This window comes from Lepisma saccharinum, chromosome 29 (genome assembly GCF_977018435.1).
Source record: "Lepisma saccharinum chromosome 29, izLepSacc3.1, whole genome shotgun sequence".
NCBI classification, from domain to species: Eukaryota; Metazoa; Arthropoda; class Insecta; order Zygentoma; family Lepismatidae; genus Lepisma; species Lepisma saccharinum.
In genome coordinates, this window is record NC_139257.1 from 13979576 (window position 1) to 14001471 (window position 21896).

The 21896-nt window shown below is 40.6% G+C and overlaps 2 protein-coding genes across 3 annotated transcripts in view; one reads left to right on the forward strand and one right to left on the reverse strand.

Annotated features, from left to right (window-relative positions):
- Positions 1–1747: 1747 nt before the first annotated feature.
- Positions 1748–2236, reverse strand: LOC145981398 (uncharacterized). The gene has a single exon (XM_083114636.1). The coding sequence runs from the start codon at positions 2234–2236 to the stop codon at positions 1748–1750; it is 489 nt and encodes a 162-aa protein (XP_082970762.1).
- An 18193-nt stretch (positions 2237–20429) lies between these two features.
- Positions 20430–21896, forward strand: part of LOC145981648 (pancreatic lipase-related protein 2-like) — a 96027-nt gene continuing 94560 nt past the window's right edge. Inside the window, exon 1 of one of the 2 annotated variants that reach the window (XM_083115044.1) lies at positions 20430–20577. The gene's annotated coding sequence lies outside the window, so the exon portion shown is untranslated. Of the gene's footprint in view, positions 20582–21896 lie in introns of both variants that reach the window. The other variant, XM_083115045.1, reaches the window with a different exon arrangement.

Below are 21896 nucleotides of genomic sequence, written 5' to 3' on the forward strand. Positions count from 1 at the left end.
GAGGAAGAAAACCCGCCTAAATTACTTCCACAAAATAAAATTGGAACCTCAAAAAAATCAATACAAACGTTTTAAAATATTGGCGACACTCGCCATTATCCCCTTCAGCTCCGGAAAGAAAACCGATGGGGAAGCTAAAAATAGAGACCCATTCTCACCCTCGGCCGGCAATAATCTCTCGCGGTTTGGGGTGGAGATGGGGGAATAATATTCTTCTTTTCTGGTGCGAATTTCGTCCGCAACCTTGTAGAGGGGTCTTGCGGTCAACGTATTCTTCCCTTTTTTAAGATCAATTATTATTAATAACATGCATTCTGCGCGTATACTTCTTTTTCATATAGACTACATCGTTCAATTTCTTCGCCTTTAAAGCGAACATAGGCTTACGCCATATATTGAGTTATAATATCTTGTACCCCAGATCCCTTCGGGGCCGGTTGAATCCGGATAAATCCAGATCCTTAATTATACCTAATATGATCCAGCACCGATGACAAAATGTCCGGTCATGACGTCATCGGCGACTAGAAAGCTCGCCTGACGCCATCAATTGGCTTAGAATAGATAGGCTGGAAACGGGTTCCTTGGGTTAGAATAGGCCGGAACCGGGTACCATAATAGTATCTATTATGCACTAATGGAAAACCCTTAAAACCAAGCTCCACGTCTGTATAAATCATCCGATACTCTTATCCGGCTGAAACACATACAAAAAAAGCATAAATGGGACATGCAAAAGGCCGAAAACGGAATCCGTAATAGTATATTTTGTGCACTAATAGAAAACCAATAATTCCAAGCTCCCACATCAGCATGAATCGTCCATGAGTCATATCCGCCTGTAACGTGTATATAAAATACAACAATAGGGTTAGGTTAGGGTAAAAAAACGGAGTCCATAATAGTGTATTTTGTACATTAATGGAAAACTATTAATTCCAAACTCCCACGCCAGCCTGAATCGTCCATGACTCATATCCGGCTGTAACGCATATATAAAGTACAACAATAGGGTTAGGTTAGGATAAAAACGGACTTCATAATAGTATCTTTTGTACACTAATGGAAAACCATTAATTCCAAACTCCCACGTGTGCATGAGACACCCATGACTCATATCCGGCTGTAACGCATATATACAGGGTGGGTCAAAAGTCGAAATACACCTAAATAAAAGAAGCCACTGTGGGGATAGGTGTCAGTGAGCGTTGGATATGCGTGTTGGGGGTGGGGGAAAACTTTATGATGAGGTTGATCTTGACGGCCGCCATCTTGAAGTCCGCCATCTTGAATTTAACTTCATTTTTTTAAATGGAAAGGGGGTCGTGTGACACATAATTTTAGGCTAGAATTTTGTCAGGAATTAAATGGTGTTGTCCATTTTGACGTATCTTTATTCGTGTAGGAGTTACAACGGTTTCTTTTTTAAAGTTTTGAAAAGTGGCACACTTTACATGATGTGTTCGATGTGGCCTCCTTCATGCTGCTGGACAGTCATTTCCATTCTCTTCTGCCACTCCGTATGCACACGTAACAGGACATCTGGTGTAATAGCCGCACATGCATCAATGATCCGCTGTTCCAGGTGGCGAAGATCATTGATTTTTACCGCAGACACCATGGCTTTGATGTGGCCCCATAGATAAAAGTCCAGGCGAGTGAGATCTGGGGATCTTGCAGGCCACTCCACTGGACCTCGACGGCCAATCCAGCGCTGTGGAAACTGTTCGTTGAGTAATCCACGTACCTACAGACCGTAGTGAGGTGGTGCCCCGTCGTGCTGAAGCCATAAGGGGAAGTCACCATCCTCCGTCGCTACGGATGGGAACACCAGCTCCTCCAACATCTTTTTGTAGCTGTCGGCATTCAAATTGTTGTGGATGAACACAGGACCAATGACCCGTGTTCCCCAGATCCCGCACCACACCATGACTTTGGTATGTCCAACCATCTTGGATGGATCAGTCCAATGTAGATTACTGTCTGACCAATAACGCAGGTTCTGTTTGTTAACCTCCCCGTTAACGTAAAAGTTAGCTTCGTCCGTAAAGAGCACATTCTGGGCGAACTGTGGGTTATCTGCAAGCTGTGCTGTTGCCCATTCCGCAAACTGAAGCCGGCGGTCAGGATCGTCTTCAGAAAGGTGGTGTAATAACTGCAGCTTGAATGGATGAAAATGATGTGTCTTCAAGATCCGGCGTATGGAGCATCTGCCAACACCAGTCACATGAGACATGCTACGCACACTCCTTGTGGGACTGAGGGCGAAGCTACACGGTGATGGTTGTCGCCTCATCTGTTGATGAACGTGGCCTCCCAGACCGTGGCGTATCTTTCACACTCCCTGTGGCAGTGAACCGGGACAGCAGTGATGCAACTGTGGCGTGGGAAATTGGATGTCGGTCTGGATGGCGAGCGTTCAAATCGGCTGCAATGGTGCAAGAACTTCTTTCCCCTGATATTAGGATGATCTCAACCCGTTCAGCGTCGCTTAGTTTCATGTTGTCCTGTCAACCTGCAACGAAGAGAAAACCTTTGTAACTCCTACACGAATAAAGATACATCAAAATGGACATCATCATTTAATTCCTGACAAAATTCTAGCCTAAAATCATGTGTCACACGACCCCCTTCCCATTTAAAAAAATGAAGTTGAATCCAAGATGGCGGACTTCAAGATGGCGGACTGCAAGATGGCGGCCGTCAAGATCAACCTCATCATAAAGTTTTCCCCCACCCCCAACACGCATATCCAACACTCACTGACACCTATCCCCACAGTGGCTTCTTTTATTTAGGTGTATTGCGACTTTTGACCCACCCTGTAGAGTACAACAATAGGTTGGGTTTGTAAATGCGCAAACGTGACGTGTGTTCACCCTATTTTTTGAAATTTTTAGCGTCTTTCGAGAAGAGAAATTAAAATGCCGTCAGTGTGAGACTCGATCGAATGCGAACAGAATGCTTCTGTTTTGTGATTGGGATTTTGCAGAGATCAATATTTAAAATGCACGCGTCTACACTAACAAGTTTTCGTGGCAAGTGAATTTACCTTTAGGTTGCGTTTTTTCTGGAACGTCATCGAAGGTCAAGTACTACATCGTTTCATTACTTTCAAAGGTTACAACTAAATTGGTTGTCCGAACATATTTAATTTCATTCGGTACATTCATCTTATCACTGAAGCCAAATACTTTAAGCCTTTTGAACAGTAATATTTTAACGTCGGTCTACTTTGGATTATAGCAGCAGGTCGGATAGACCCAGTGGCGATAAACACGGCTGAAAGTCTTTATTAAAATTATTTTCCTATCTATCAAAATTAATCAAGCAATGTGAGTTTTCCGTATTTCGAAGTTTTGAAGAATTTTAATGTAAATACGAGGGTTGGGGAGTTAGTTATGGCAACCCAGTAATAATTCGACAATCAAAGGATTTATTAAAAATTTGTTATATACAACTGAAAGAGAATCCATTATGGATATTTTGTTCGTAGGAATCATGAAAGGAAACCCAAGTAACCCTATGACATACACATGTAGTAATGTACAAGTTATAAAAACCTGTCTGACCCTGTGACATACACATGTGCACATGTTACAAAAACTTGTCTGATTATGACAAACCTTCGAAATAATCTCCCGCATTGTCCACAGCACGCTTCGCAGTAGGTCCCGTACACAAGCTGCCTTATGTGGCTTTGCATTATCGTGGAGTATGATTGCATTATGCAGTAGATCCGGACGCTTCTCCCTAACGGCAAGTCGTAGATGTCGCTGCAGGAACTCTTCCACATTGATGGCAGCGTGCTGTGAACAATGCGGGAGATTATTTCGAAGGTTTGTCATAATCAGACAAGTTTTGATCATGTGTATATCACTGGGTCAGACAGGTTTCTGTAACTTGTACATTGTAACGCTCTGGGGATACAAACGTTACTTAAAAGGAATCTTACTCGCTAGAACATAACACAACAGAGGTAGATTAAATAGCCTATGGTTTATTGTATACTGCATTAAACGTTGGTCATGTTGCGTCGTACAACAATCTAAGGCCTGACTCTAGCTAAATAAATGACCAGTTATATTAGAGAAAGAAAGAAACGTCGTCTTACCCACTTAAGGTACAGAGGGGCGAGGTATACTGGCAGCGTCTCGGTATCGATGTAGGTGAACTCCACCCCGGCTGACTGGATTATCAGGACTGCACTCTCGACTCTCTGGACTCTCAGAATCAACTGACCCCTTCCATTCTATATCCTGCCCTTTTTATATTTGTGTATATCCTTTGTCTCACCCTTAGTTCTCCCTTAGGGACACTTGCACTGAGTGGCTTGTGTACTTAGTTAGTCCTTTCTAGGAATTAAGGATGTGCAGGTGCCTCTGCACCTACGAAGGAAGTGATGGGTACTTTCGTACTCATCTGGTGCATCCTTCCCAGAACAGATGCACCTATGACATCCTGTTGTTTTCAAAGTTCATTCCCAGAATCGCCAGGGCCATATAGCACTCCTGGGATCGCAAAAGCCACAATGATATCCTGTTTGGTGGTTTTCCTAGTTCACTTGCACCGACCAGGGGAAGTAGTAGATCCTTGACCAAGTTCCAAGAACTGAGGATGAGATAAGTGTACGTATGTGTGTGTGCATGTGTGTGTCTTTTTCTTGTCTTTCCTTAGTTCGAGACAATGCCAGTATTATGTAACTACCAGGTTTCTGTACGTTACAACATTAATACATACATGTATGTCACAGGGTTGCTTGGGTTTTCTTTCATGATTCCTACCAACAAAATATCCATAATGGATACTCTTTCAGTTGTATATAACAATTTTTTAATACATCCTTCGCTTGTCGATTTCTTACTGGGTTGCCATGACTTACTCCCCAACCCTCGTATAAGAACCGTTTTGCAGACTATTTCATTAAAATAAAAAAATACTTTTTTATTATATTTTGGGAGGTGGATTACGTGAACGATTTTGTGGAGACTGCGTCTACAAACTTCTGGGGGGGGTCACAGCTGGGTAATCCTGTAGCAAGAAAAGTGTGACGATTTGTTCAGTCGAATTGTAAACGCGAGCGCACTCTCATAAGAAACAATAAAACGAGAAAAAAATTGTGAGTGTAAATCGTAGGCGTGTCTTGAGGTAAAACGTCTTCTGGCGGTGTTTCCTGTTGGCTGGCACGAAAATATTCTGCCTTGGGAAAAGGGACGAGGAGAACTTGGATATGTGAGTTTAACCAGAAGGCAAAAAATTTAAATGTGGCACATTGTTCGGACGTTCCATGTTTCTATGGACCAATCATATACCTTGTTCTTTCCTGGTTCGTTATCTGTGTTTCCCATCCTTATCCGAGGCTTGTGCAGGTTTCTTAACAAGTTGTTTTTTTACGAGGTGAGGTTGTCAGCCTAACGCTCAACCATTTTAACCCTTGGCGGGGTTTTTCTGTTGGGGTTTTCTCCCCTAGATGGTCGCCTACCAAGACTATGGGGCCATCTCCCCATGTCATTTGATTCGGGTTTCCGTCCCTTAGACCAGTTGCTTTCACCACAGCTATTGAGCCTGATCCGCCCTTCTTTTGCTAGTTTTTGGTCCACCCCGATTACCCGGTTCCCTCCATATCTGGAGGGCGTTCCCTCATCCGCCACCTAGGGAGGCGCCCGATGTGGGACTAGCAACCCCGCACGGGAATTTAATATAGTAAAGTACTGAAATTCATTTATTTCGAACCAGTGGTGCCCACAGTCAGGTTAGATTCCGTCAACCCAAATTTTGGGGGGGGATTTTTCATTTGCTTTTTGGGGGGATGTAAAAATTTCAACATTGGACAGAAGTTGTAACACGTAATAATCACTTCGTATACTGCTAATATACTGCTAATATACTGCTAAGGGACAGGTAATAAGTGAATGCGTGTGGGAGATTAAGCATTATTGGGGGGGACTAGGAAACTCTTGACTATCAACGTTAAGTCTTAGCAAGAGAATTTCACCGGGGAGGGGGGAGATTGAGCATTTAATTGAGGGAGACTCTTGAGGGGGGAATATCCAGCTATTGGATATCAATGTTAGGTTTTAGATTGGCACAGACTTTCCGTAGTAAGGAGGATCGAACTTTGCAGTTCGGGGGCAATATTTAGCGCTTTGGTGTAAAATTCGTATGCTGACCATTATTTAGGCTGCCATTTTTCTGTATTATTTGGAAGTCGTATGGTATCAAGTGTTATGAGCAGGGTGGCGGTGGGTGTCATAATCATCCGCCTTTGTTCCTTCTCTCCTGAAACAAACATCGGATGCATGAAGTAGTGAAGCAACTATAGCACGGACTAATAAAATATAACTCCACGGGTAACTACGAGTTCACATAGCTTTTCTGCCACTTCGGGCTAACGAGGGTGAGCAATGATTAGCGACGGGGTAGGCAAAGAGGCGCCAAAAGCGGCGAGGCAAAGTTGATGGTGAAGAAGCAAAAATGTAAAAAAAAAATTGGATGGAATATTGGCACCTCATTAAATTAGTGTTATTGCCAGTTTCATAATAAATACCTTAAAAATTTTCTTCCCGCTTCGCTCGCAAGGCTTCTCAGTGTACAAAGACACAGGTGCGAAATCCTGGGGGGGGGAGAGGGGGATATACCCCACCAACAATCTTGACCTCAAAAATCCCCTAGGGTGTTTGATTTTGTAAGGCAAAAAATAAAATGTAAATTTTTTGCAGACTTTGCTTACGCCCCGAGTCTCAGTGATGTAAAAGATATATATGCCAAATTTCAAGAAGATTGGATAATATTTAGAGGTTGCACACTTTGATCAGTTTTGTAAAAGCAGGCAAAAAATACGATTTTTCAATGTTAATTACTTTTATTGGGAAAACTAGAAATCACAAACTTAAAATAATATTAAAACTAGACACTAAGATTAATAGGTAATATGATAGGCAAAACATGTGTTATATTAATCAACTTTGAACGATGCAATCCCTTATTTTGTTCGCTTGGTGACGACTTTTCTGTGATGCTCGACTACCCTCAACAAGAATTGTTTTTCTTGTTCGTCCATGACCGATTCGTTAAATTTTTATCAGAGCAATTCCTCTTTCTGCGATATCATTGACCACCTTAAGAGCGTTCACATGGCTTGTTAGAGAATCACTGCAGTATTCTGTCACGTCGTGGATCCCAAACAATTCAAAGAACGTCTTTGTTTTATTAGTAACGAAATGGCTCAGGTCTTTTCCTTCAAAAACTAGGTTTTTACCCTCTAATCGTTTCATTTCCTTTTTCTTTGCAGGTTTGGTTTCTAAATTTTTAGTCATATTTTCCTTATCAGCCCGAGTAGTACGTTCGTCCAAAAAAGCCAATCCTACGTTTGTTTCTGACAGATACCAAAGGTGTCTCTCAGCAACTGTGAGAGCACTTTTCTTGACGTATGCATCTGGGTAAGTGCTCAGAAGCTGTATCATATCCAAATCATTCTTTGGAGCCCATCGACTTACAATTGCCTCGTGCCAAAAGCAAACATATATGAGGCTGACAAAATGTGCAGCCCGTTTCATTCCTTTCAATTCTCGTTGAGGAATAGGGTAAGGACGGGGCAAACGGACACCCTAAGGATATATTGAAAAATAACTATCAAACTGTTTATTGAAAAATTACAATTATGGTCGATATAGAAAGTGTGAACATTGAGCTAACGAATAGTACAATGTATAATTCAAAATAATGAACGTTGACCTCCAAATTGTTAAATGAATCAGTGTGTGTAGCAGTGTCCGTTTGCCCCACCATGGCGGGGCAAACGGACATGGGCAAATGGACACTAGCTCATTTATGAACTGTCATGTCTCTCAGAAGAAGAACCCACAAAGTATGGGTCATTTCCATTTGCAACGCACTTTACGTGGAACCAGACAGAACACACTAAGCACTGCACCCAGTGTTGACCCTGCTTGTACACAACGTTGCATACACGGCACACATCTTTTGCGGTGCGTTTAACATGCTTTCCCAGTCTTGTTGTTTGATTTGCTGCAGTCAGTTTTTTTCTCTTTGAGGCGAGAGATGAAAGAAGTATCCGTTAAGAAGTGCGATTCCCCCGTTTTTCGTTTCCTGCTCGAGGTCCCAGAAGTTGATGGCAAGGGGTTGAGTTCTTGAAATCTTCCTTGGGATGAGGCATCATCGTCTGTCGCTAAAGGTTCTGGTGATCGCTGATCTTGACCATTCACTTCATGGACAATTCCAGGAATAAATGCGTGCTCAGGCAGGCTTTGTTAAATTATTGTAAAAGATGTTAACACTTGCCTTAGATAATCCTTTAGCGCGAGCATATGACAGAGCCTCTGCAACACGCAAGCTGAGTTACTTGTGACGAGCTAAAAATCCTTGTATCCAGTCCTTCCCTGCCATTTGTACATCATTAAAGGAATGTGGCACACCATTTGTAAATGCATACCGATATACCAAACTGCGGAGTTCCTTATAGGTCAGACCATATCCTATAGAATCAAGTTTCAGAAGGTGCTCCACCAGTTGTACCTCCACTGCATTTGAAAGCGTAGTGTGCTGGCCAAATTTCGGAATTTGCACGTTGCTACTCACCCGTCTCTGTGAAGTGATTCGCGGAACAGACAATGTTCTTTCGGCTGTAGCTAGAGGCATGCCATCTTGTACTGCATTAACAGCCCTCTGCATATTGTCATCTGTCCAGGAACAGCGGTCTGTGGATCGTTCACGATGTCGCACTATCCTGTAACAAGGACACATTATTTTAGAAAGGCATACATCTGAATGGTAAAACCTGCATTACATACAATTCACACATGCCCTTTCGACTTTGAGTCAAATGTAGATTAGTTGCTGAATTACATAATACCTTATAGTATTTAAATGATATGCACTTTATGCATGTCCGTTTGCCCCAACACAAGCCTGTCCGTTCGCCCCGCCTGTAGCCTTGGGCTTTATATTTTCGAAAAAGCCCACCAGATGGCAGCAGCATGTTGACACAGGCTGTGTATGTCGAGGAGACAATGACATATCGACACTACAAAGCGCAACTTTGGCGGGACCATCATAATCCAAGCAATCCTTATGTTCCGCACACAGAATTTTACTGTTTAGGTTTTTGCTAGTACAAATATCCTTACCTGGTCAGGTTTTACTGCTGGATTGGCGTTCTTCTTCAAGATTTCAACCGATGTTCAACACACCTTCTCGTCAACGCTCTGCTTTAAATCACAACGCCAACCGATGCACTGTTGCAAACTTCAAAGCCAAATTATTCGTATTTTTCTTAGGGACTGTCCGTTTGCCCCGTCCTTACCCTATTCAACTGTTTAGTGAAGAGGACAATTTTAAGTGCATATATTGCCTTTGCCATCCACCTTGCTTGATCCAGAGCACCTGGGATCCTGAAACTGAAGTCGTTTTGAGACCAACCTTCTAGATACAGGAGTAAGAGTTGTAATAACTCTTTGCAGTCTTCTCTTGGATGACTTCCGTCTTTTAGGACATTTTAACCATTTTCACTCGTTGTTCTTCTAGAAAGCCTTGAACGGGACTTTCTTTATCCAGCATTGTCTTATATGACTTCTTATCAAGTGAAGCCCACAGACTTTGGAACTTCCAAAAAATCTGGATGTCAGGACCACTTGATGGTACGCCACAACACTCTTCAAACACTCCTTTCAATATTAGTTCATGAGTGTGACGACAGCAAGCCAACAACAGCAATGTTCGTCCGAATTCCCATTCAATTCTGGTACATGCCCCTTGGATCAGTCCTGTATCAGATGCTGTAGTATCAAAACACATACCGATGATATTGTCACGTATCCCAAATCTGTCCACTTCCCGAATAACTACTTCAGCCATCTGCTCACCAGTGCTTTTCAGGGCAACAGGTTGTAACGTAATAGATTGTGCCAATGCCACTAATTCATTCATAGACTGCGGACGAGCCTGGAATAAAAGGCAATTGGTGGAGGTGTTATTGAGATGTTGGAGAATAAAAGTTACCAAAACGGCAGGATCCCATCCCAATTCCAAAGCCTCTGCCGAATCTCTGACGTCCGACACGTAAGTATGGAGCGTCTCTGTTTCTTTTTGAGGGCGTGTAACATGTGTATTTACCAAAACGGTATACAAGGACATCGGAACGGAATGGCGCCAAATATAAACTTTCATGTCCTGCCAGGACATCATCGAAGCCATTGCGGTCATCCAAAGAGTTTGCAAAACTCCCGCGGTACGGCGAGTAGCATTTTGCAGGAGCCAATGTAAAGGATATTGGTGGGATAGCACTAAACGTTGTAAGGCCAACATAAATATAAACAAGGCGGTATGACGTTGGCCATCACATATGATAAGGGCATCAATATGTGTATTTAAATTCCTCAACAGTATCTTATTAGAAATAGAAGTATCACTACTATGGTGAGAAGACATAACCGAAATCGGGGATGTCGGGACCGTTACCGTCGCGGCGGTTGTGGGCGGCGAAGGTGATGAAAAGGTTAAGGAGGCCGTAGAAGTTGTAACCACATTTTCTGGAATTAAGGTTGCCTGGGAGGTAACATTAACTGGATGCGAAGAATGAGGACCAGTTAAAGACGGAGGTGGTGGTATAACAAATGGGGAGGACTGCTGCTGTATATGTACCAATTCTCCAACACTACTAAATTCAGGTGGAGCCATGATAACAAAAGGTCAGTAATGTGTGTGTGTGTAAGGGGGGGGGGAATCTGCTGTGGTGCTAACCAAATTGCAAAGTGAGGGAAAAAAAATTTTTCCAAAATTTAGCCCGATAAATTCTTCCTTTTGCAAAAAAATAAACAATATAGATAAGGTACTACCAAACGTCCCGGAAAGGGGAGAAAGAAAAAGTTCTAATGGGGGGGGGGAATTTTTTTATTAAAAAAAGAAGTGAATCCAAGTTTTTCTTACTTTTCTTTCTTTTAAGACGTAATGCGGGAAAAAAAATGGAAGTATGTAGAACCAGATCTGCTACCAAAACTTTGTAACGTGAATTAGGTGGGTGCTCAATTAATTAGCAAAAAATGTGAGAAGACGTGCAAGGAGGCCGTGGATGCGAATTATGCATACCCAACCTAATAGTTACAAATGTTGTTGTTGTTGGAGGTTAATGGAGCGTATTTTGTACGACCACCTCAGTCTCAAGCGAGAACCAAGTAAAGTATTACAATGAGGCGCGTTAAACAAACGACTTCTTCGTGCTGACGACAAAAAACTTGTCTCCCTTCCTCTTTCTCTCTTATGATCACCTGAACCTTAAATTAGAACATAAATTTAGCCACGACTCCATATTCGAACAACCACGAGTTCATTTTTTAGTGCACTTGTAATCTAAGGTACAGTTCGTTTAGTATGGCAAACAAAGACGTACTACAAATTAGTTTGCGACGCGAGGTCAGTTTTTTATTATATTAACCTCGCAACGGAGTATGGTTAATATTTCTTTTCATTCAAATAACAAATACATCCATGTAACTACAACAATTCTTTCTTTTATGAATTGGACAAATGTTCAAAAGTTTGATATTCACTCGTAACAATATAATAAATTAGTTGAACGAATAACACACCCATATAAACGTACGACGGGTACAAAAATACCGTTAAAAGTTACAACATCAATTCTTGGCTTGTAAGACCACAACTTTTCTTGGGAAAAGTAACCCCCCGATTCCTTTGATGCTCTTATTCTTTTTTGTCAAAATACATAAGGTGCTTACTCATTTACTCGAATGCCCACAAAAATTACTTAATTGCATTCTCCTTCCTTTTTTTTAATTTAATCAAAGTCAGTGCTTGCCTTGCGAGAAAAAACGAATGGGACAAGGTCACGTCACTACCAATCGGAACAACCGCGACGACGCGATGCAAATAAGGGAGGAAACGACGATGAATTTCTCATTTGAGTTTATTTCTTTTCTGACATTTCGGCGAGATATCGCAACCGGTGGTTAGTTGCTGAGTGACACGTTCATTTGTCAGAAGAAAAAAAAACACTTCACTGTTCACTGAGTTAATGGTTGCAAAAGTACATACCTCAAAACCGGAGTAATTGGACTGCGGGGCTCATCTGAGACAGTTACTAGAGAACCGAACAGGACCTTCCAATAGTACTATCCATAATCATCCACAGTATCTTGTCCTGTCGTCTCTATGCTTCCTTCTCGTAATTGCCAAATTACGTCTTCTAAATTCGGGGTTCCATTTCCAACACGGGAGAAACGACGATCAAAACGGCCAATTGTCAAAAATGATCCACATGGTCGTATCCACTGCTTACTGTAATTTCTCCAAAGAAAACCCAACTGTAACTTCCACGTATCGTTCGTAACTCAAAAGCGAAACCAAGGAACAATTCCACGACGTGTTTGAATGAAAAAATGTGGTCTCGCTTCTTCCGCAGATCATCGAAAGGCCAACTGAGGCATGTCTAGCGATACAAGTCGCTCCTCGCTCCCCACCATTCGAGGTCGTGACTTCCTGTCTTCCGTGCAACAGACTGACGAACACTGTTTTTTTCCTTTCGATCGTGGTCGCACAAAAAGGAATTTGCACTGAGGGCCTCTAGCGGTCAATCGACCAACTAGTCGTCAAAAACAGACTGACGCACTGGCGTACCGAAGAATGAGTGGGAATGTGGGGCTTTTCCACGCAATAAATTAACGTAATACTTTTTTTTTTATTACAGTTTGCGGGGAAAAACGTCACAAGGTACGCCAAGAAAATGCAAAAAAAAAAACCAGTCACTAGAACTGCAACTCTATCTTCCAAAGTTTTTACACTCCCATGGGCAACAGTTTACTATCCCAATGCAAGACCAAATGAGGAGGATTTTCAAAGAGTGACTCTTCGATTTTCTTTGCCATTTTACTTCTATTGATCGCCCGAGCTCGGTAAACGGTAGCTGGAGATACGGAAATTTTTGAAACATCGTGGCAAAGGCTCTTTGCAGTTGCTATAAATGAAGTACTTGCTTGTCGAATAGAAAGCTGTTCTCGATCCCAAGTAGACGTTAGTGTCTGATCAAGAGGTTTTAATCTAGGACTTGAACGTAATTTTTTCGTTGCTGGAGGCGAAAACTCAGCCTCTTCGTCTCTAGGCGCTGATGATGATGGAGATTACTTCCAGTATAACTGTCTTATTGATTTCAGCGATAGCTTTGTAATGTTTATTCTTATATGAATCATTTTTGTCTTCTTTTGTACACTTAGTTCTTATTTTCGAGGCGAAAACCTTGTCTACTCCACTCATTGACAAACTCATACGATCTTCTCTTTGTGACCTAAGAAATTCTTTATCTTCTTGTGATACGCTAGTCATGTCCATCACATTTTGCCGGGAAATGTCAAATAACTCGACGAGATCACCTTTCCAAATCTGCCGTTTCACATTTGCTTTATCCGTGTTTCTCGATTTCTCTTTACCCAGATTTTGGTATTCTTTGTACAGCTTCTGTATACCAGCACGGATATTCTCCTCCGTCTTAACAGGGGTATTTGCTTTCCTCCACACTTCCTGTAGTTTAGTACTGGTAGATTTAGCAGCATCCGAAAGTGTTTCTTTAATTTCCTTGTGATGGTAAATAAAAACTAAAAGCCCTTGTTCCTTTGAAGGGAGCAGAGCTCATAAAAACTCACCACGAGGCACCTTTTCTAGCAGCCAAATTCCTCTTTTGGTTCCTATTTTAAATTTCAATTACCTGCAAAAGATGAAAGAAATACATGAGAAGCCCATTAGTACAAAGCCCTTCAATATTAGAAATTTCACTAGTTTGAGATAAAAGTGATCAATGTGTGCAACCCCTAAATATTATCCAATCTTCTTGAAATTTGGCATATATATCTTTCACATCACTGAGACTCGGGGCGTAAGCAAAGTCATATGAAAAACACATCTTTGTAAAAATGAAACACCCTAAAATCCCCCCACCAAAAAATTCCGGGGGGGAGTTTTTGTTATAACAAACAAAATATAAACAATTACTTTAAATTTGAAATATACTTTACTAAGAATAATATCAAAAACACACAAATTACTGTAGATGTGAGTATTGAATGCATTCTCTCTCAAGAGATAATTAACAAATCTACATCAATACGCACAATTAAAGTAAACCAAAGAATGAAAGAAAATTAAAACTATGAAATCTAATTGATTTATATTAACATAAAGCACAAACTAAACAAAAACTTCCACATAATAAAACCACTTCAACTATTTCATAATTTATTAACATCTTTAACCAGTTACTAAATTAATTAGTTAGTTGCTTTGCAATATCTGATATGTATAAAAGTAACATATTAATTTCCTTTACGTAATTAATAATAGTAGTAGTAATAATAATAATAATAATAATAATATATTTTAATTGAGTAATTTATTTTTATTTTTAATAATACACATGTGGGGGAGGGGGTTTTGTAGATTAAGAACTTTCTCCCCCGCACCAGTTTGCAATGATTTCGCACACTGCAAAGACAGATTGAAGGAAGGGGAAATAAGGCTCTGGAAGTTACCTATGCTAAAAACTTGTAAAATTTCATTGTTCACATTTTGTGATAATATTATGTAATACCATTCACTTGATATTGTATGTACCACGTTTGCACCCCATGTTGGCGAATGAAAAAAAAGCTGGGATTGAGTAAATATCACTGCACTGCATCCTGTGAAAGTATTGATGCCAAATTAAATTAAACAACAAAATTAATATTCTTGAAAGTTTGCAAAGAAATATATATATATATATATATATATATATATATATATATATATATATATACACAAAAATTCCGCTCGCTTAGCTTGCAATTCTCTGTGTTCTATTTCTTCATAAGAGTTGCATTACGATTTGATTTCAGTTTTGTTATTAGCGTCGTTTTTCTTTCACTTTCCGCAGATCGCAACGATGAGAATGAGTATTGATATGATGAAAGGGACACTCACAAAGAACACCGATGCCTGCTCCTAAATTCGAACCCACGACCCCTGGCGTCGTAGCGCGCTGTGCTAACCACTCTGCCACAAAGGTCGGCTGCTGCATGACCAGACACGAGCAATATTATTGATGTTGATTAATAATATCAGTTCTAAAAATATAATCCTTAGTGTTTGTATACTACTATACGAGGGTTGTTTGAAAATTTTAGTAAATTTGCACTAATAGATCACTTTCTTAAGAGCATAAAAAGTGCCTCAGCAGAAAAATCCGCCGTCCCATGCGATCGTGTCTTCCCGTTTCGCCTTATTGCGCTTTTACCTCCCACAATAGAATTTCAAATGATTTATGTGACCCGAACTTTCTAAGGCGAAACGGGACATCCCATTTCGCCTTATCCTGTGTCGCCTTACACACACAAAAATTTCCACCTGGGAATATTACCGACTTGAAGGGTAATTCATCTTGAGAGCGCAGAGCTTGTGATGTTGTCTACCTTGGCTCCCATTTTCCTGTCGGTTAGGTTAGGTTAGGTTAATAATACATTAATAATAATGACCCTTCATGTCGATAATATTCCCTGGTGGGAATTTTTTTGTGTAAGGCGAAACAGGATAAGGCGAAATGGGATGTCCCGTTTCGCCTTAGAAAGCTCGGGTCACATAAATCACCCGAAATTGTATTGGGGGAGGTGAAAACGCAATAAGGCCAAACGGGATAAGGCGAAACGGGCCGTAATCCATGCGATTTCCTCCTGCAGATGCACCATTTTAACTATGTGTTCTATTATAAATACTACTGTATAGTCTATTCCCTGTGCATTAATAATTGTACTACATCGTAACGCATTGTAAAGAACCCGGTACAACATAAAAAATATATAATGTATAATATGCATTTCTAAGTTGTTGCAGGAAGTGAATTTTGCACTTAAGATAGATTCCAGAAAATTTTGACTATGAATTACTCTAAGATCTAAGCATATGAGGAGAATTTGTTGCAGGGTACACCAAATTCTATTTTCACTGTCTACGACACTGTGTATGAAACATTAATTGAATCAGGCATACGAACAAACCAGTTATGGTTAAGACAACTGCAGTATGAATATTTGGTATTGCTGCAGCTCCTTCTGAAATTTTGAGAAAACCAAATTTTTCAAATGGAAGACTCCGGAATACGCAAAATGATAAAAGTAAACTCACCTTAAAAGGAGCCCCGATTAACATCTTGGCCTTGAACAGCTTTTAAAACGAAGGTAAAAGATGATATTTATGAAATATTTGATACATCCTGTATCCCAGAACGCAGGTATGTAATATATACGTTTACAATTCTAGCTCCCTCCAAAAAAAGAAAAAAACCTGCGTACACCAGTGGTGTGGTGTGCTCAGTTAGATTTTTCTATCATATCACCAAGGTGTGGGCCTTTTAACACTATTTATACAGAATTTATTTTCTGACATTTCAAATTATCTAACCAATTGATGTGCTAGCTTTCTGCGTGTTTAAAATTTACAACATTTAAAAATAAAACTGTCGTCTACTTGACAGGCTATTGCATCCAAATTAAAATCAGTTACTATATATTTATCAGAATATTTGGGGGAGGTATGATCGACGAATTTGGGGGGGGGGTGACTGGGGGCCAGGGAGCTCGCGACAAGTTTTTATACCTTATTTCGGACAACTTGAAGTAATACGTCTTCTTACTGCAGCCCTGACACGTTATCAGCTGTCTTCGCACAAAAAACTTAACAACAATCTTTGTCACTTTGTTAAATTAACGTTAAGAGCATGAGGAACAGATTCCGTGAGGCTCTTCCCCGCTCCATCCTCTGCGACACTGTTGCCAACTTAGCTCTTTTGTAGCCAGACGTGGCTCTTTCGTGCACTCGTTTGGCTATAATGCCATCACTGGCTCCGGCCCACATAGAGCAATTCTTGCCATATATAAACATTTTCCATGTGACGTGATCTTGTTATATTGGCTGCGTCGTTCCACCCCCTCTTACCTCCACAGCTACTTTCTTATAGCGCTGTCTGTGGCTGACGTGAAGATGCCGTAATATTGTTATCCGGAAATACTTTATTTTCAATTTCATACGACCATCCGTGGATGGGTTATGCCGCCGGATCTAGAATAAATTGTCATCGCTTTAAAGTTTACGGTAAAGTTAAAGTTAACCCCCTCCTCCCATGACATGACACCTAAAATTACCGTAGGAGGCACTTTATCCAGCCTTCGTAAATCTAGCTCCTTGAAAGTAAGTGTTTAACTCCATTTAAGTTGAAATTTAGCTCTTCTATGCGCATCAGGTTTGGCAACACTGCCAGGATGGCCGTAGGAGGCAAGGAGAAATGCATTGTTCTTATGGGAGTATTATATTATTTGTTATCTTGGGAATATCAAACTTCCGATGGCACAGAAAAAGATATCAGCGGAAAGGGGGTAGTATGAAGATGAGAGGTGGAAAAGTCGAAACTTCCATTTGATTAGCCGTAACTTGAAATTGAAGTTGATTCTCCATAACGATTGCATGGGATTCTTAAAATTCTTATTCATCATATATTTCAAATATCGTGTCTAGCTTAATAACATAAAAAAGACTCTTCCACTTGCAACAAGGGTACAAATTCAATTCATACTCTCTCATACGCCGGGATATTTTTTAGTAGCAGTTACCATTCGGTCGATACTGAAATAACTGCGCAACCGGTGCGAGAATTTTCAAGCTTCACGCCCACTGAGACCCGGCGAAACACGGAAATATCCAGCAACAGAACTTCTGTTGTCTGTTTCTATTGAAATCAAATGGTGTAACGCCTACTACACGGAATTTCTGTCTAGAAGTCTGTAGATGGTTACCAGGCCTCTTTTTTCCCGGGAATGTCCTACATTTTAGCCTTATGTCTGTCGTCCGGGAGGAATTTGAAAAATAGCATAAATGCCCTACATTTTGAGAATGTGTTTCAGTTGAACGAAGAGAAATCATGCACGAGTCTACGAACTGTACTTCCAAACAGGCCGTAGCCAGCATTGATCTCCAGGGGGGGGGGGCTCACGGGTTATCAGCGGGGGCTCAAAGGTTACCGGGGGCGTGCTTTGTAAATCAAGTCCATTTTTCAAAAGTTTAACAGTGTTAAATTAAGGTAAATTATGTGTGTAGGGGGGTGGTGTTCATTAAGTTACATAAAGTTTAGAAATATCACACAAATACTAAATTTTTCTATATCTTTTAAAATATCACTTGAAGTGCTAATTGGCTGTTACTGAAATCATCCCTTACTACACACTCTATACTACGTTTGATGATACAGATATTTATATCACCCAAGATAAGATGGACAATATTCAATCATAGTGCCTAGCGTACATTCCACTCCCCGGCCTAAACAATAGAACACCCCTTCATTCCCAAAACTTGGGAGCTGTTAACCTTTGACACAGATGCGGAGGGAATTTGCATAATGACATCAAAGTCACAGGTTTCTGTATAAATGGGATGTTCCAACAGGGGCAACGAAGGTACAGATAAAGAAGCTCCCCTGTAAAGGAACTTTTGAAGTCTAGAGAAGATAATCTCCTAAATACTTGCCGCTACTTGAGACGTCTTATAAATAAGATGAACGAATGTCATAGCTGCTGTATATCCTTCACCAAAGTTGTGAGCAAAATAATATCGGCGATCAACATTTTCACTCTTCACTGCAAACAAATTACACAAAATAGTTTTACCTAATGTCAAGAGGACTGACCTCAGTGCCAGGGGAGCTGACGGTAGTTCCAGGGAGGGCTCAGCCCCCCTGGCCCCTGCCTGGCTACGGGCCTGCTTCCAAACTCAATAGTGACATTTATTTTTCATCCAGTCATTCCCCAAAGAGAAAATAAAGGCATGTCCTGCTAGAACAAAGACTGAAGCAATTAATGAACAAAGTTTTGAGGTCACTGTTTAATATCTGAGCGAAATTTCTGGCTTTGGGGTTTATACTGATGGAATTAATCATGTTTCTCACTCATATTCAATATTTTGATTATAAAGGAGGGGCTATGCAAAACAACGTTATTGAACTAGAAACATCCCAAATCAGACTTCTGGAAACATTCCAAGCTGTTCATAATTGCTGGATTACAATTCCAGGTCATTGTACAAGTGTTGAAAGAGAACTTTCATTAATATGAACACATGAAAATATGTGTAGTAAGAAGACAATTGTTTAGTATTGATTACTAGTTTGGTTTTGCATTCATGTTTGATTTGGTTTAATTTTGTGATTTAAGTCCACTTTATGCACAGTAAGGCTAATCGGGACTGGACCTACAGTTTTCTTAAAGTGGGATCCGAACCACTATGTGCCTCCACCGGGAATCGAATCCGGGATCCCTTGATTACAAGGCGGCGACGCCAACTTTTGCACTTGGGAAATCATTAAGAAATGTGTCAAATTTACAAAACTTTCTAAAGTGTTCTAGAAATGTGTATTATTTATTCCAAATGTTTTGCGTCCTACATGTAACTAGAATCTCATGATTATCAATTTCACTGATCCACAACTACTTTCTTTGAATCCACTAACTCACCTCTAACCAATATGGCGTCATCTCACATCGAGTACCCTAATCGACCTACCTTGGTTATATTTACGCGGAGATCTGCCAACATGGCTCTCGGTTGCCATGACAAACGGTGCTGCCATCTGTTATCGAAAATTTACTGCAAAATTGCGTATAGTTCCCCCTTAAGGTCCTACATTTTGGGATAACTCTAATAGATTATCTTAAGCGTTATCGTCCACTCAGACGCCAGAAGCGAAACTGTTCCGTTCTGTCGTCGCGCTTCCGGCGTGTCAATGGGCGTCAAGCTTAAGAACGCAGAGCATGGGGAAAAGAAAAAGAAAACGTGAAATGCTATCTTGTGACCTGCGTATACCAATGTGTCACTTCCAGCTGGATAACTTGTAAAAGAAAGTACCATCAAAGTATCGGTCTTTGAAAGCAAATTCAAAGCCAGTATTGAAAGCGCAGGTGTTCTTGAACAAAGAATGTTTGAGCTCAGGCGGTGCAAAACGACCAACGGGAATTGTTCTTTTCAGCCATTTGGTGCTGATGTATTTCCTATCACGTGTCTCCCTTACCGCACAACGCTTGGACAATCTTGCGTTCTAACTTCAGACGAGGAATGTCTACATTTTTAGGTTAGGTCTGTTTGGTTTGGTTTTCTTAGCATAAATACACTGCAAATATATTATTTATAACTAAACCTCACTAGCCTATCCTAACAACTTAGGCATTTAGCCTAACAATATAAGCATTTCCCGGTGACGTCAGAACGCAAGGTTATGCTAGCGTTGTGCGATAAGGGAGACCCTTGGTATCACCAGAAATGGCTCGCATTAGCACAAAGAGAACGTAATTTCCTCGAAAGTGAGGCAGAAAATGACAACATCAAAGGGTTTAATTCCCAAGTAAGAAAAGGCGCTATCAGTGTACATTGGCTGCACCTCCAATCGCATACTAAATGAACCATCTGGTGTGATTTGCATTCGAGGCAAGAGTTTTCTTCTCGTTTTGTGATCTGCTCTTTCTCTGCATTCGACGACAGGCAAGTAAATAACAATGAATTTCAAAGGCGTGTATCATTCTAGTTTTAGTAATAAATCTAAACGTCAATATATTCGGTATATTTTTAACAATTGCTATTTATAAATGATAACATGTGTTGAAATAACAGCGGTCACCAAGGGCGTCCTCAGGGGGGGAGCAGGGGGCACTTACCCCCTCTAACCCCAGATATCTATAGTGGAAAATCAGGAACGCTAAAGCTAAGGCCTTTTGTCTTATAGAAAGAGTTTTTATTGACAACTAGAATTGGCAAATAACGTAATTTGTTTCTGATCGTATTAATAGCAAAAAAAACTGTTTAACATGTTTTAACGTTCATTGTTACATTTAAAACAGGAATTTGTTTGGTATTCTCCGCATATTGCTTGGTAACAATGGCTTCAATACATTTTTTTCATCCTCTTTTCCTTTCATGGTTATCACAGGTTATTCGGAAGTTTGATGGATGCTGTACCATTTGTTGTCTAAAGCAGCAAGACCACATTTTTTAGTTTTGTTTTGCAAAACACAATTGATATTTTCCTTGTCCAAACAAAAAATAGATGTGACGGATTTGCTTACGTTAAAGCTAATGCTTCTTCAGAGCGACTATGCAGATAAAATAATATCAAATAATTTGTCAACTGGACAACAATTCAACCCAAACAGCATTACTCCCTCCATAGTAAAAAAAGGCAAAGTGCTCCCCTGTGCATAGCACCACGCCATGAAGGCGTATAGGGGGTGTGGGGGTAACGCCCCACACTTTCTTGATCCGGTCGTGAGTGGGGGTGATGTGATCAGCATCACGCCCCTGACCGCCTTTACCCCCCAGGGTTTCTCGACGCTGGGTGGGCGCCGGGGCCGCTTCCATCGTTAGAAAAGTTCCCGGATTTGAACCATAGTTCAAGGCCATTGAAGGTACTGAGGGTGGAAGCGCATAATGTGGCAATGTCACCCACCATCTCCGATTCTGATGAAATTTGGTATACTTATAGAACTTTTGATGCTGATTACAAAAATGACAACTTTTTTGAGTTTGGTCAAGGGGTTCAGAAATTACGAGTTTCTAAAAATCTCCGTGTACTCCACATGCGGCTCCACTTTGAATGACACGCATTAGGTTATAAATTATAGTATCTTCTCTCAGGTTTGCCGTAGAAACTTCAAGTTTCTTTTCTTTTGCTCAGGATAGTGTAAGCTTTCATTTAAATAAGGTTTCAGATCAGTCTATTAATAATCATGTATTTTATGTGTAGTTTCATGTATTTTTTTAGAAAAATAAATGACTAACTTCAAGAGCGAATTTCGTGCAATGCC